Source organism: Fundulus heteroclitus, chromosome 6, assembly GCF_011125445.2.
Source record: "Fundulus heteroclitus isolate FHET01 chromosome 6, MU-UCD_Fhet_4.1, whole genome shotgun sequence".
NCBI lineage: Eukaryota > Metazoa > Chordata > Actinopteri > Cyprinodontiformes > Fundulidae > Fundulus > Fundulus heteroclitus.
The window spans coordinates 6,127,069-6,142,903 of record NC_046366.1 but is presented as its reverse complement, the minus strand read 5'-3'; the positions used below and the strand labels follow the sequence as shown (position 1 = coordinate 6,142,903).

Sequence of the window (15,835 nt, the reverse complement as noted above, 5' to 3'; positions counted from 1 at the left end):
AGGCAGAGTTTCATCAAGGCTCCTTATTGTCCGATATTTTCTCCTCAAACATAGAATTAAATTCTAAGGGTTATAAGTTTTACTTTGCATGTTCACTGTTGATTTTTCACATGTACCCCCCAAAAATGTCCCTTGCTGGCTTTGAGGCTCTAAGTGGCTGCTTTGCTTGATTGTGCTTTGTGCTGGTTCCTCAAGTCATTGGAAATTAGTGGAAGAATCATAATTTGTTGTGTTTTTGATTTCCACATTCAGAGGAAAATTTTAATTGTATAATCACACATTTTAAACAGACTGTCAAATGTAGGATGGATGTTTTAATATGTAGAAGAAAATCAGTAAATGTGAAATCAAGTGCGATAAACAAAGCACCTTTAAAGTTTTTTTTATTGTTGATGAATTGGTTTTATTTAAGAATAAAGTCAGGAATTTTTATATCATTTTTATATCAATTTTTATATATTTTTATATTTTTAATTTCTCTTGATGCAGTTATAATACTTGTTTCTTTTAGCAAAGCTCAAGACAAGTTAGGTCTTCTGTCAAACCGTAAGCCTGAGACAAAAAAAAAAAAAAAGCTTATTGGACAGCTCGGACAGCTGAAAAGCTTCTTTCCTACTTAAACCAGCAGTTGTTCATTTAGTCAGCGGACGAAATGTGTTTATCTGACTGCACTAAGTTCACAGTCAGTAAAAGGTTTTGGTAGCAACAGAACTGTGATATCTGGCTTAAATGCATTACTTCTTCTAAAATATAGAAAGCCTTTTCATGCACAGTGGTCACTGATATTCAAAATCAGATTTTCTTGTATGTATGAGTGTTAACGGGATACTTCTTTGGACTGTGGGTTGCCACTGCATACTCAACATCTACCAAACAAGCAGGGAAAGTTCAGTATCTTCAAACACTCATGCTTAGCAGTGAGCCAAAAATGCAGATACTTTGGGAGTGTCTCGCTGTCCTTCAACAGCATGAAACCGTTATGGATAAAAATGTCAATATTAATTAACAGCTAAGGACCAATATATGTGGTGTCATTTTGACAGTTCAGAGTTAATCAACTGTGGACATCATGCATCACTGGCTAGGTTTTAACTAATATTTTCACCACTACTGCTACTGTACTACTTTAAAATATTTATAAAGTGGCAAGTGTTTCTATAGTAGAAAATATGGCTGAAACCAGATATATACAAACACTGGACAAAAAGAGAGAAAACCTTTTTCTCTCATTGTCTGACATTTGATCAGACTAATCTTGTAGGATTACCAATATTATGCAGGCTAGTTAAATGCCAGAATAACGAGAGTGATAAGTGATAATGGACCCAAACGCAGAGACAAGGACCAAGCGTGCATGATGAAAACTAATATTAACGATAAAAACAACTTTAGCAAAGTAACATAACAGGCTTGAAACAACAGGACTCCCACCTGCTTGCCATGTCATTCTCCTCACTTCTTCCCATGTATTTAAGCTGTTTGCTTCTCTTTTTTCCTTGCTGGTTTTACTGCTTTCTCCAGGACTTACACCTCTTGCCAGATCTGTTTCTCTGTCTGACATGCTCCTGTGTTTCCTGCCTGAAAGGAGCATAGCATAGGTTCCAGGATTTTTGCAGACCTCTGCCCCCTCTGGCAACAAATTGAAATGACACTAGTGTTGTGCATTTGCATATAAGAAGAGGAAGAGCATCTGATACTCAACATAGTAGCCGGGTGAACAAGAGCCTACAGCGTGTCACACCCACGTACACGGCCAGAGGATTTGGCCCAAATCACTCTCTCATTAATGGACTAATCCATCCTATAGAGGCAACTGCGGTAAATAGAGAAAAAATAATTTTGCACATTGGGCAATTGTAAGGACATGTATGGGAAAGAAAATAAATAAATATGTTTTATTTTATAAGTCCATCATTTATTATTAAACCTCTTGCTTATATTACTCTCTGCACTTGGGTTCTCCTTAATGACAAATTCAGAATCTGTCCACTTTTCTCCTGCCTTTCAAACTTAGGAGATCATTTTGACTTTCATTAACTTCAGACTGTGCCGCACAGGCTAGGTTGGATCAAAACAACTCAGAAGTATAGGAGGGCGGGACTAAAATTTTGTATATATTTGTATACATAGTTTTTTGCCTTGTAGTTGAAAAAATAGTACGGTAATGACAATTTACAGAGACAGAGGAAACGAAAAATACTGTATAATGTATAGTCACCAAAAAGTTTAGAGTGCTGAGGAGTATACAAGCATACATCCAAATTATAAAGAAAGACTCTTTAGAAAGAGTTTAGTTAATGCAAATATTTCATACAATTTGAGATGGTGATAAACTCTCAACGTAAAGGATTGGCTACTGAATCCAAAGGTTCTTTAACAAATAATAATATTTAAGGTGTCCTCACTTGCAATAAAGTTATTACAGCTATAATTATTTTCAATATTTTCCCCTGACAAATTTTCTAATTTTTTAGTTCATTTGTACAGAAGATAGGCCACATTAAAGGTGGGAAAGGTCTGATAGTGTTTTTCTCCTTTTTTACATCCTAAAATCCTGGCCTTTTAACAAGGGTGTACAATATTTTTTAGAGCCACTGCATGCCATACTCTTTTCCTTTTTTAGATGACGGGTTTTAAAGTACTCCAGAGGCGTTCAAAGCTGTGGATATTATTTTCTAATAAATCCTGCTTTTTACTTCCCGATAAAAGACATTCAAGTGAATATTTGTGACATTACTGGAATTCAATAACCATTAAAACTTTTCCACGACCATTTCAGCACACAAGTGTCTTTCTTTTACAAGCAGCCGCATCAAATCTGGCATCTGTATATTCTGGAGAAAATAATTGTGTGCAGTAAATGACACTTTGAATTCAAATCTAGACAGTTATTTCAGCATATTTGCACAATTTGATCCTCACTAAGCCCTCTTGACCAGTCTCACCCAAAAGAGAACCGAATGGGTCATGCCAGAACAACGTACTGAACGTAAACACATGTTTTTAAACTGGAGGATTCAATTGATCGGCAGGACCCAGAAAGAGATGTGGCTTTAAGAGTGTGACCCTGCAGCTTCATTTTTTTTTTTAAATAATCAAGCACATTAAAGAGGATGCCAACTGCTGTGGGCCGCCCACTATCTCTGTCAGCAGCAGCTGCAGCAGCCGTGGAGCTGCAGGATGCCGTGGCTGGATGTGGGTGGGTAATGGCTGATATTATTCATACCTTCCAGCTTATCAGCTTACATCGTGCTGCGGCTGCCTGCAGACATGTGGCGCTTAATGGGAGCTGACCCTGTTTAATGAGCACAGCTGGTGCGGCTCTGTGTTATCACCAGAACCGTCACCTTCTCGAAGAACTTTCTGCATTGCCACGTCTCGTTTTCTCTCAACGGTGAAAACATTTTGAAAAGATCAGCTCAAGACCTGGTGCTGCTGATTGTTTCATACGAGACATATTTTAGTTTGGAACAGTCCGTAGATATTTTTCAGGGGTTTGTAGAGAACATCTAACATACCAAACACTACACGAAACCAGATGGAATTTGAGAAAGGACATTTAATTCCACGAAGGAGGAACATCAACGTAAGTGCACTTCCATTTAGTACACTTCTTGTGAACACGCATAACCTTGGAGAAAAAATGTAGAAGAGAGACAGAAAAAAGGGGGAGAGAGGTGAAAATGTTCAAGAGAAAGGTGAGGAAGAGGAGCAAAAGGTAGAGAGAGAGAAAGAGAAAGAGAGGAGGGAACACAACATTCATGTTTAGAAATGGCTCAGATATACTGTCCCAGTTCAGGGATACAAAGAATACACTCACAGTCATTATGGTGGAGCTGGTGCATCAGAGTCCAAAAGTGTCTGATAGGGCTTCATCACTCCCTAAATTCTTCTAAAACGTTTTCTTCAACAAATGGAGAAACACTAATGGAGCAGTTTATGACTTCTGCGATACAGTATTAGTGGGGTAGCTTCTTTTCCTGGAAGTGGGGCTGTGTGGTGTAGTTAGGAGCATTCAGTGTCTTACCTGTAGTAGACAGTCATCAGAGGCTTCTGATCTAAGTAGCTGTTAGGTTAACTAGTTTGATAATAATTTTTGACTGATTATTGACTACTCTGACTGCTCGTGACAACGCCACATAGCTTGACTTAAAAAATAACAACAAAAACATATCCCCTAAAAGCACTGAGATGGTGAGATGGCTACATTTTTAAGCACCAGAGACAAGACTGAAGCTAGTTAGGTGTTTCTCTTTGAAACGTTCAACCACCAGGTAAAAAAAAGGTTCATTAACAAAACCCAGAATGAAGCAGACGGAAAAAAGTCCAGCTGATTATTTTATGATTTGTACAAGTGAATAGAGGGTCATACTGTTTAGATGCATGCTCAGTTTTACAAGTCAAAGCTCGTGCACCAAAATGTACTCTTCCAAGAAATGTATTGGCCTGTATAAATAAATATAAATATTACACACACAAACTAGGATTAAAACAAAGACAGTGGTCATAGCAGCTTTCAGACATCAAAGGAAAATCTTTGCTTTTGAAGTATGTTTGATGAATTAAATAATATGACTATCTTACTATCCAGTCGTAAAACCTGTGCTTAGTTGGAAATATTTTTCACGACAGATCATGTCGTAATTTAGTTTTCATGAAATTTAAGATTTAAATCGGAACACTGTCAGGTTGACCTTTGCTATTTAAGTTCATGTGCTATAGAAAAAAAAAATACTTAAACCTTTTAGTCAAATGATGCACTCTTTCAACCTTTGAAACATTTCTAAATAACATTTTCCATAGGCCTTGTAACATAGTGGTTAAAAAGGTTGGTTTACTCTCATTGGTCAGCATTACTAAGCTGATCCCTTACCATTACCAAAATCCTTAATAAAGTTGTAGTTTGTTCAAAGACACGGATAAGTGGTAATTATTTTCCCTAAATTCTAACCCTAACAAAATTATTTTTTCCTTGTAAATCTAAAGTTAAAATTTTCAATACCTTGGATAGGACCAGAACAGTCCTTGATCTTACTGACTGGCTACATAGCAAAGTTTTTGTACATTTTATTCAAAGTAGTGATTATGTTTTCTTTTGTGATCCAATATTTGCACTAGCTGACTACAATGTCAACTAGCACAACACTCAGGGGGAGAACCACATTTTACCACTGTCACATTTTTGCATATCTGCCTTCCTAATTATTATTATTTTTTTTTACATATATGACTATCCAGTGTGTGTCATACACACCACATTTACTGCACATATGCACTATGATAACAAGCTTTGTGGAAGTGCTGCTCAAATGTCTTAGCAATGATCCAATACTAACATTACCTAAAGTCGTGATACACTAATCAGATGCTCTGTCTGCACTGATGAAGATTAACTCACCTCAACATGCTGGGTGTTGAGGAACTGGGTGCTTAAAGTGGCTTCAAATGAAGTCAGATCTATCTACTTTATGATTAATTTAGCTTGTAATTGTTTTTTAGCTTGCAATTAACCTGGGAGAGTTAACAGACTGTGTAAAGAGCATTGAACTTACTTAACTAGATGGTCAGGTAACTATAAAGGATGTGAAATAATCAAGACTTTGGCACCATGGCAAATGTATCTTACTCACTCCTTATCCAGTAGCTGAGTATATGTAGCACCCAATATCCTAATAAACATGTCTTTAGGGCTGTAATAAGGGCTGCATATCATAAGAGGCAAACCTACGTTATATATATATGACTTGATGTTCGATGCAAGATGGTAGATTTCTTAATGTTTAAAGCTGGAGTAGGGCGTTCTGAGAGAACTATGGACAAAATTTGAACAAGCACACCTTCCATATCCCTACTCCTTGCTCTCTGCTGTGCTAAAGCCCTCCATCCACAGCTGCTCCTCCACAGCAGAGCCTGGTATGCTGCTCCATTTTTTACCCTCATTTCATTTCGGTCTCGGTATAATTCTTTCTTTTAAGCGTGCTTTTTGTCATTCGTCTTCTTCTGTTAACCTGTCTTTGTTGTCTGAGCTGGTACAACTCAAGAACTTGGCAGTTTTCCTGTAATGTTAGGTTGTTCCATTGCCACTTCTCAGCACAGCTGCAGCCCACCAGCAATATTGAGGGTTGAACGACGGCTGTGCGGGGGGAGGGGTATGAGCAGTGCATATACAAGTGTGATTGACACTGCTAAGACACTCTTTCTAGCTCTGATTGGTTGTCTCTGTCTGGGAGCGGAATATTTCTGCAAATGGCAGTGGGACCACTGGGAGGAGCCAGAGGAGTTTAATGTTTTTCACAGATTATCTCATTCATATTTTACTGTCAGGACATAGTGCCAGTTTTAACAAATATGTAAAAAAAATACATTTTAACAAAAGTTATCAACTGCAGCTTTAAATCCAGATAAAAAACATGGTTAGATACGACAACATACAGTATGTGGTAATATAAGTGTGAAAGCAACTTATATCTGAGTTTACGTTAAAGGGTACCAAAAAGCCACACAAAACCCCACCTACTGCCTGCTTTTTAGTCTAACATCCTTCTAACAATATTGCATGTCTGTCTCTTGTTTCAACACCATAAGGAATACCCAATACTGTTGGACTCACTCTCCCGCATCAATTTACTACGCATTTCATACAGTAGCATGGACTACTAAGAAGGCTACCGCACATCTTTTGGACTTGTTGAAAAATTCTACCTACGAGCGGCATTGCTCTCACACACTTGTTTACCGCATTATTGCAGCAAAGACCCAATAATTTATGTAATTTCAGGCTACTGCTATCTGCACTCATGAAGACCCGCTCACCTCAGCATAGCTGATGCTTGAAACTGATGGGTTTGACTACCCTGCGATTAATTTAGCTAACAATTAACTTGGGACACTTGCGGGGGCACTGGAATTTGAAACCCAGACGGTCAGTTGATCCTTCAATATGACAAGAAAAAATGAAACACTGACGTAACATTTAAAAGTATCGTATCCCATCAAGACGCAGTGCAACACTGGGAATTACACAGTCTTGATCCTAGTGCACACACACTATTTAGAACAGGAGCACTTCAAATGTGACATACATAATACAAAGACGTCACAGGACTGCAAGTTCCACAAAATCCCAGCTGTTTTCTCATGTTTAGACCTTTGTAACACAGATTTTTCAAAGCGAACAAATAAATTGCCAGATAAGATACAGTGTGACAGCAGTTTTGAATTCGTACTTCCATTTTATGCCCCAGTCTATTTTGTCTACAGCACTGAATTAATGCTATACGCATGTAGTCCTCTGTGATTTTTATATACAGGGCATGGATGAGGTCATCCATTATTTACTCAACCAAAACCTTGCTTGTGATGTTAACAGAAACCAAAAAACTATTTGGAGTTTTAGAAAGACATTGCTGCGTATTAGTAGAAATAAAGATGTCTAATAAAAAACGGATTTCCAAAGAAGTTTAAGAAGAAAAATTAAATAAACATTTCTGTCAGAATAATTCCTCTTAAACAACCTGTTAAGCACCCACTGCACCAAGGCTGATTATTTTTGAAGGCCTAACAAACCCAGCAGCTGAGCAGTTATTGACAGACTGTTAGCAATCAGCAATGGAAGAAAAGTTATTTTTTTTATAACTTTAGCAGTTCAGGATCACTAGTTTCAGTTGTATACTTGTTCTTTACTTTGCAAAGATACATTTTTTTTTTCAAAAAGGGTAAGATACAGATAAGGCAAACAACTGGAAACACATAGGTGCCTGAATAGTTACCTTATAGCTGCAGATGATGGAGAGTGCAGGTGAGTGCTTTTTCTTTCACAACACAAATGTTTTGTGTAATGCATCTTTCGGTTTCTGTGCTAGTTTTCATGAAGCGGTGCATAAATTTAGGTTGCCTCATACAGATGTCAGAACACCTCTAAACAGCCATCTCATCCCCCAAGCAGTCCGCCAGGCTCTCTGAATTCAGCACATTTAGGAGTCGTGCAGCACCATCCGCCCCCGCTCCTTCCCCCTGGCCCCAGCTGTCACGGTCATCGCTTTCATCCGTGTTCGATTCATATTCCGATCCAATCCCCGACTCTCTGAAGCACAGCAGCTCCAAGGCCCCCAGGACCTGCTCTCCCAGCAGTGAGCTTTCATCACTGGGAGTCTCTCCCATGTCTTGGCCCCCGGCTAGGCTGTCTGAAACCAGGGTGGAGAAACGGAAGCACTCGAGTCGGACTCCGCTGCCGCTCGGCCCCAGAGGAACGGAGTCGCTGCCGGTGGTGGCTGGAGAACAGGGCCCGGACAGAGCCGGGAACCAGGTACCGTCACTGATCTGGAGCTGAGAATGAGCCGCTAATGGGCCTGCAGATGAGGAACGGGTCATGGATGCAGTGGGAGCACTGGGGGGCTTGGCACGGAAGGTAATCTCCAGAAGACTGTCCTGGGAACCCACTGATATTACGAAGATGTGACAGAAAGAAAAAACATTAGAGACAGATATACAGTGGCCTACAAAGGCGTTCATAATTTTTAAATTGAACTTTTCACATTTTGCCATGTTAAAAACCACAGACTTCAATTTGTTTTATGGGGATTTTATGAGACAGACCAAAACAAAGTAGTGGAAAGCTGAAGTAGAAGTTAAAGCATACATGGTTGTGCATTTGTTGTTGTTGTTGTTACAAATAAAAATGTATGCAAGATATTTACTTTGTAGGTGCTGCAATTCCAGCAGTGAATATTTTCTGGGTATGTCTCTTAGCAACTTTCCACATCTTGTGATCAACATTTCTCACAGCAGTTTAAGCTCTGTCAGACTAGATGAACTTCTGTAAAATATCAATTTTGAAATATTTCCACAAATTCTCAGGTGGATTCAGGTTTGGACTCTGTCTGGACAATCCTAACGCATAAACATGCTTTGATCTAAACCAATTATACCGCCTTCCTCCACATGGCGGCTGTGTCGGCTACATGGCTCGTGTAAAAACCAGAAGCAGGACTTCTGGTGGCTTTGTTTCTACGATGGACTTTCTTCTTGCTCTACTTCCATAAAGCTCAGATTTGTGGAGTACATGACTGATAGTTATTCCACTGTAGCTTTCTCTAGCGCTTCCAGAGTTACCATGGGGCTAATGGCTGTTCCTCTCATCACTTCTCTCCTTGCCTGGCCGGACGGTTTAGGTTGGCAGGATAACCTGTCCACTATGCTCCTTGTTCTTCATGATGCTGTTCTCTAGTGTTCTCTAACAAACCTATGCAGCTTTTACAAAAAAGCTGGGTTTATACTGAGATTACAGTAAACACAGCTGGACTCTATCTGCTAGTTAAGTAACTTCTGAAGGAGATGCCCCACAGAAATGAGAGTGAAAACAAATCCACCCGTCACAATTCAGATTTTCACTTTCAAAAGGTTCTTTTGAAAGCGATGTATTTTTTTTTCTTCCATGCTAGTTTACTATAAATAATCCCAGTGAAATGAACTGAAGTTAATGTGACAACATATGAGTAAGTTCAAGGTATGAATACTTCAGCAAGGCACTGCATGGCAGTAAACAAAGAACTGAAGGAATTTAAGTAATCACATAAAAAGGCAGAAAACAAGACCAATAAATCTTCTAAGCAAAGCAGAAGAAATTACACAGAGTGGGATGATGTCAGTGCTGACAGGGTTTCATAAGTAATTAATTCATGGTAGCTTATCGCTACCGGCTGGATGCAGGGAAGGGGGAACACAGATCTATGCTGCATTCTCTGACATGCCTGTCATGGGATAATTAATTGCATGCCAGCAGTGGATGATAAAAAGGAGCTATAACCGGAAGCTGGGAAGAGAAAATTACACCAGAAGAAGGGAAAGAAGATGAAAAAAAAAAATGTATTTGAAGTTTTGCAGTGGAGAAAAAAAACTGAACTAGACATAAAAAAATTCTAAGTAATAAAGTACGGAGATAATTAAATAAAAAAAAAAAAAAACAATGCTTTTTACTCACTAGATGTCAATTGCCCGGCAGATTTGAGTTCCAGCTCCTGGATCTGTTTGACCAGCAGTGAAATGTGTTGCAGTAGGTCTGTGTTCTGCTGCAGCAGCCTCTGAACTCTGGCCTGGGCTTCAGTGCGTGCACACATCTCCACCGACAGCTGCTCCTGGAGAACGTGGACCTGGGTACAGCAGCACACATCATTAAAAAGAGATGTAGCTTTCTGTTCCTCTCGTACCAGGTGGCCAAAGCAGAAGGTTTAAGAAATGAAGCAAACCGCACACACTTGAAGTGAACTTTAGACCCCAGGTTTCCGTTTACTCATGCTTTTCACCCTAGCTTTCACTGATTAATCCTCCACCATAATTCTTGAGAACATTTTAATTGTAAAGATGTACCCATTAGGCGTGCAACCATTTGTTTGTGTTAGTAGAACCTGCAAGATTAAATCACCACAACATTTCTCAGAAAAGGAAAGTTTGTCTCGCAAAGCACTATGTAGTAGCTGTCAGCATGTGAATTCATCTGGTAAGTGTAAGTTATTATTATAAATCCCTAAAGTGAAAGGGAAAACATGGGAGACAGTGACCGAGAAGATACAAATGATTAGTAGGCATTGTGACAATATGGCCATAGACTAGATCTGTTAACTGCAAACAATGCTAAAGTTATTTTTTACTTCGTATTTAATTCTTTTTAATAAGTGTAGATTGTATTGGATCATCTCCAGCGTTAACTGGATAACGCTACCCTAATGAGAGATTTCTAAAAACACTGCATAAAATTTATGAAAGCTTTCATTAGAGCTACACAGTTTGTCAAATTGCCACTGAAATATAAATAGGGGTAACGCTGCAATCACTGGACTGCTTGGATGCAACATTTGGTACCTTAATACATTTTAGGTGCCATACATGCCAATCATATTTTTAGCTTGTTGCATGGACTTTCACTGGCCTCAACGCCCAAACTTAATGTATATGTTTAGCAGCCGAAATGCTAAAGCTCACAAAGAATGGTGGGACCTTGTAAGAAAAAAAAAAAAACTAGTCTTGCAAATGTGGGTTAAATGTAATCTTTGTTGTCATTGCAATATTTCTCAATGGCATCACGACAGTGTCACGATTTAAATGGCCAGCAGATTTTATACTGCCCCACCTTTATTTTAATCTAAAACACAGCAGGGATGGTTTTAGACTAGAACCACCACAGAATTAAGCAGGCAAGAAAACTGAATTAAACACTAAAACTGGTTTTAAAACTTTTATTCTATGGGAGGGTGACTTATGGGGATTCTTAGTTTTGCCAAAATCAATCTTTGTTCTCGTGACCCACATCATGTTTATTTTTCTAATTTTGTGGCCAAAATGTAAATCTCTGTCATACCGCTCCTACAGGTAAAAGTCCTTTTATTAAGAAGCCTGGAACAGTCCTGCTGTGACCGACATTTCTCTTGCCTTATGAAGCGAAGCCCAGAGAAATACTGACATTTCTCTCCCTGCTCCTGAACACTCAGCTGACTGAGCGAAGGCTCCTAAACGTTTTCCTCACAAATACAAATTGGGCTGTTTGGAAATATTTCCAGTCGTGAAAAACAAGACAGTCATGACTTGGAAACCATAGGAAGGCCACCCAACCCTTTTAAGGTAACGGTTTTGAAGCCACAGTTCGCAAGCTACAAGCAGCATGTCGGACTGAAAGTTGATTACCCGAGACTATAATTAACTCGCTAAACTCATCTTAACAAACTTGTTTCACACATTTCAGAACAGAACAGCATACAAGTTTAATAATCTGCACAATAAAATAAATGCGGTAAGGATTTGCATTTCTGTGAGGCTATGTATCAAAAAGAAACTAATATTGCAATAGTGCACTACATCATTAAAGGTAAGGGCATTAAAACACCAAACTAGATTACGTCACTATTTTAACTAGCTTACCAGTAACGGTCCAGATGCTGCAGCCTCTCTACGTTAATATCCTTCGGCTCCGAACATATCCTGGTCCGGTGTCAGTTAATCATGTGTGGAATAAACTCACAGAAAAAGCTTTTCTGCTTCAGACACTCTGTGATTTTACTATACAGTCTTCAAACTTAGCAACGGGTGTTTAAGCTGCAACTCTCCACACACAGAGGAGCCTCTGCAGCCTCTCTCACACACTAAATGTCATTTTAAGGGGCAAGAAAAGCTCATCTTCAGAAATTAAAACCCAGATTTGTACCACAAAAGTATCTGAGTGAAGGATAATTCAGTTTAGCAATCCCTGATGTGTAAGTGCTGACTGTGAAAAACATGGCTGAATGTGCGGCTGACATGATCACAGACAGCAGACCAACAATACAAAATCCGCCATCAGGTCCCCAAGTCCATAACCAAAGATAGAATACGGACAAAATTAATAATAACTGTAATATTAACTTTACTGTAATATATTAGCAGAAATATAAATAACTGCTTCATTTATGTTTTAAATAAAGGCCATTAAATCATGTCATTTTTTTGTTTTATATTAGTTTTAAATTAGCGCCTCGCATGCAGGCCCTGGGTAATGCAGGTGCCATAAGAAATAGAAAAAAAATCAAAGCTTAAAAGACGGCAAGTACCTGTGCTGAAGCCGCTAGTGATTGCTGTTCCTGCTGCTGCAGCTGTTTCTGAAGAAGCTGGACCTGATACTCTGCAGAACCAGATACTTCCCCTGGAGTCTGGGCCAGCGCTGAAGCTTCAATAATGGGAGAGCCCAGCAGAAGAAGGGAATCCTCAGACACCTGCACAAGGGAAGAAGGCCAGCTGTGCTTACATGCTACTAAAAGCTTCCGCATTACAGTAAGCCATTTAAGATTTTATTGTGAATCATTTTTATTTCATTTTGGGGCTGTAGTGGCCTTTATTTGACAGTGGGCTGACAGGAAATGGGGTTGAGCGAGAGGGGGAGGACATGCGACCAACATCCACGGGTCAGTTCTCAAAGCTGGGATGGCCGCACTGAAGAGCGAAACTATGGGTTAAAAAATTCTGCCACAAGGGAACACGCACGACAAATACTCATAAGAGCATTTTTATTTAATTCACACGCACATAAACTACTCTCCATGTGCATTGTGAACGTTTTACGCTTGCAGATCCAGTACCACGAGGCCCCATCAGAACACAAGCATGAGTGCACGCTTCTTCTCTGTGCGCCCGTGACTTCATGCTGGTCTCTGATTGGTTAATTCTTCTCGGGGCGCAGCTCACTCACATGCTTTTTGTGTCTTGCTACATCCAATCAGATAAATTCTTGAAACCTGTCAATCAAAGTCACACCCCTGGCAGCTGAAATGTGTAGGTGCGAATCTCACTCACACATGATGCAAACAGAAGAGTCGGACTGCAACACCGACAAGACAGGAGACAACGGAACAGCAAAATCAAATTCGCTAATTTATTGACAAAGCTTTTGATGGAGGAAGAAAGCGGGTACAGGAACCTGGACCCGAGCGAGCAGCGGCGGATTTATGTTCAGGTAGAGTTAATTGTTGTTTTGTAATCTCCAACCACTAGTGCGCTCCCCCATAATTTTTATCAGCAGCCCCCGCTGGTCCTAACCTAACCAGAGTAGTTGGCTGAGTGTGTGTGATTGTAATAAAGGGAATAAAGGAATAAAGCAGGTGAGATGAAAAAGTGAGTAAACAACACAACACACTAAATATGTTTAGAACAGAAAACATATAGACTTTTTGATGTCACAATTCCAACCCTCTGCCAAAAACTGCTACTTTACTAATACTAGACATGCTAAACTATAACTAGAGCATCGCCACATGATGTCATTGAATCAGGAGTGGCTCTGCTGCAGCCATAGGAAACAAGCAAAAGAGTGTTCAAGTCACCTCTGTGTAAATATGGTGACCCACTGCTGGAGTTTAACTCTGATCATGAAAACATTTACATTTTTATAAGTTGGGTACAATAGAGAATAAAATAAAAAGAAATAAAATACGAGAAATGCCACCACCTGTTGGAGGACAGAAGTTGTCTTGGGCTAGCCGAGCCACATTATCACTTCCAGGAGAGGAATATCAGCAGTGTCCTCAGTACCTACATGGTACAAAACATGCTACTGACAAAGCTACAGTTTTGTTGTTCATTTACACTGTTTTATAGCTTGCGCCTTGCAGGGGGTTTACCTTCCACATGTATGTGATTGGTGTTGCCCTGATGGCTGTGCTGCTGTCCCAGCGGCTCTGCCTGCACTGCTATGTACTGTAGCACTGAGCTCCTCAAGTCAGATCCTTAGTCCTCCTGCTTGGTGAAATCTGAATCTTCATAGCACCTGGCATGCTTATCAAAGCAAAGGTTTTGATAAGCATGTTGTTACCCTTTCCATGCTAATAAATTTGGATGTCAATGACTGTTCTTGAATTTCTTTAAGATGGGGGCATGAACTGCTTGAATTTTGAGAACTTTTAACCTACTTCAAGTTGGACGACGGGGTATTTATTTGATTTATTGAGCGTACAGGTCTGGTACTATTCAAACCACTAGTGGCGTTGCAGGATATGAATCTGTTTTTATAGTGCTTCTGATTATGCAAAAGCTATTAAGCCGCTTTGAGAGGATGCTTGCCTGACTGCTGAATTTCATTAGCACTCTGCATTCTAATGAAACCAAGCTGTGGCAAAAGGCAAAAATTTAACTAAGAACTCAACTTGTACGTCTGTTTTACATTAAGAGAACATTTTGAGGAAAACAGTTTCTCTCTCTCTCAGACCTAATACAGACCAGCAGCTGTAGGCAGGAAGCAGCGATGGAAATCAGTTTGCTCCATCACATGGAATTAATGACTGAGGGTGCTAAAAGGTCGAACTTTAAGTGGGTTATGTGAACTCTGCTGTGCTGTTCATGGTGCCTTCCACTTTAAAAATAAAATATATCGCCATGGGATATGACACCCAACTCCAACTGCCGAGTACTCCTGTAAAAGATTAATCTCTACTTTGAACACCTCATTTGAAATTAAAGCAATGGTTCAATATTCCCTTTGTAGTTTCCAAGCACCCACTAAGGCAAAAAGATTAATATAGAAAAAGCAAGAGACATTTGACTAAAGCAAGTAAAAATACATTTAAACCCACACAAAGACAGACCTTCGGTGGACTCATTCCTTGGGTTTATTCATTTTACAGCAAACTAGAAGGAAATTCATCTGCTTTTTCTCCTGGTTTACATAGCCTGCCAACTTTTTCTGAGTTGGCAAGCTGCATGTAGTAGTAGTGTCTGTAAGTGACACTACTACTGATTTAGTGACAGCCCAGCTTGTTTGGTTTCAGGAAAAATAATTGCATCTACAGTGCTGTGAAAAGTATATCCCACCTAATAGATTTCTTTTCCATTTTTTTTTGCCTTTTTTGTAAAAAAAAAAAAAAAAAAGTAATGTAATGTACCTTTTATCAACCATTTGTAACGATCCACAAGTGTTTGTGTTTTGGTTTTCTTTTGTGTTCCTTTCTAATTGTTGTTAGAAAAGGACTTTCCATATACAGTTGTTTATTATTGCTATTAGGGATTTTAACATTTAGGGTCAATCCTTTGTGTTTAGTTTCTTCTTTATTATTATTTCTTGTGTTCTTTCATCTATGCATTTTTGCTTATTCTCTTAGGCTCTTTCCCTTTTGGTGTCTAGATCCTTTTGAGTTTTATTTTAACTCCTTTTTTTGTTAATTATGTTGCGTCCCATTTGCAGTCAGAACTTGGAAATCACAGCTTCTGATAGGAAAAACCAACTGCTGCTGAAGTCTGACTTTCCCTTCTGAAAGTCTGCAAATTCTTTTTTTTTTAGGCCGATTGTTGGATCCAATATGGCAGCTCCTTGCATCAATAGCAG

At 39.3% G+C, this 15,835-nt stretch overlaps 2 protein-coding genes across 2 annotated transcripts in view; both read right to left on the bottom strand.

The window, feature by feature from the left end:
• Positions 1–7,863, bottom strand: part of LOC105925292 (discoidin domain-containing receptor 2) — a 29,164-nt gene extending 21,301 nt beyond the window's left edge. Inside the window, exon 1 of the mRNA XM_012861058.3 lies at positions 7,770–7,863. Within this exon, the coding sequence (XP_012716512.3) occupies positions 7,770–7,843 (74 nt within the window). The 5' untranslated portion in view covers positions 7,844–7,863. The remainder of the gene's footprint in view (positions 1–7,769) is intronic.
• Positions 7,864–7,895: 32 nt separating this feature from the next.
• The window catches only part of LOC105925168 (carboxyl-terminal PDZ ligand of neuronal nitric oxide synthase protein), a 34,651-nt gene continuing 26,711 nt past the window's right edge, over positions 7,896–15,835 (bottom strand). Inside the window, exons 8-10 of the mRNA XM_012860895.3 lie at positions 12,576–12,737; positions 9,980–10,148; positions 7,896–8,438 (exon numbers count right to left, since the gene is read on the bottom strand). Coding sequence (XP_012716349.2) covers positions 7,918–8,438; positions 9,980–10,148; positions 12,576–12,737 — 852 coding nt within the window. The 3' untranslated portion in view covers positions 7,896–7,917. The remainder of the gene's footprint in view (positions 8,439–9,979; positions 10,149–12,575; positions 12,738–15,835) is intronic.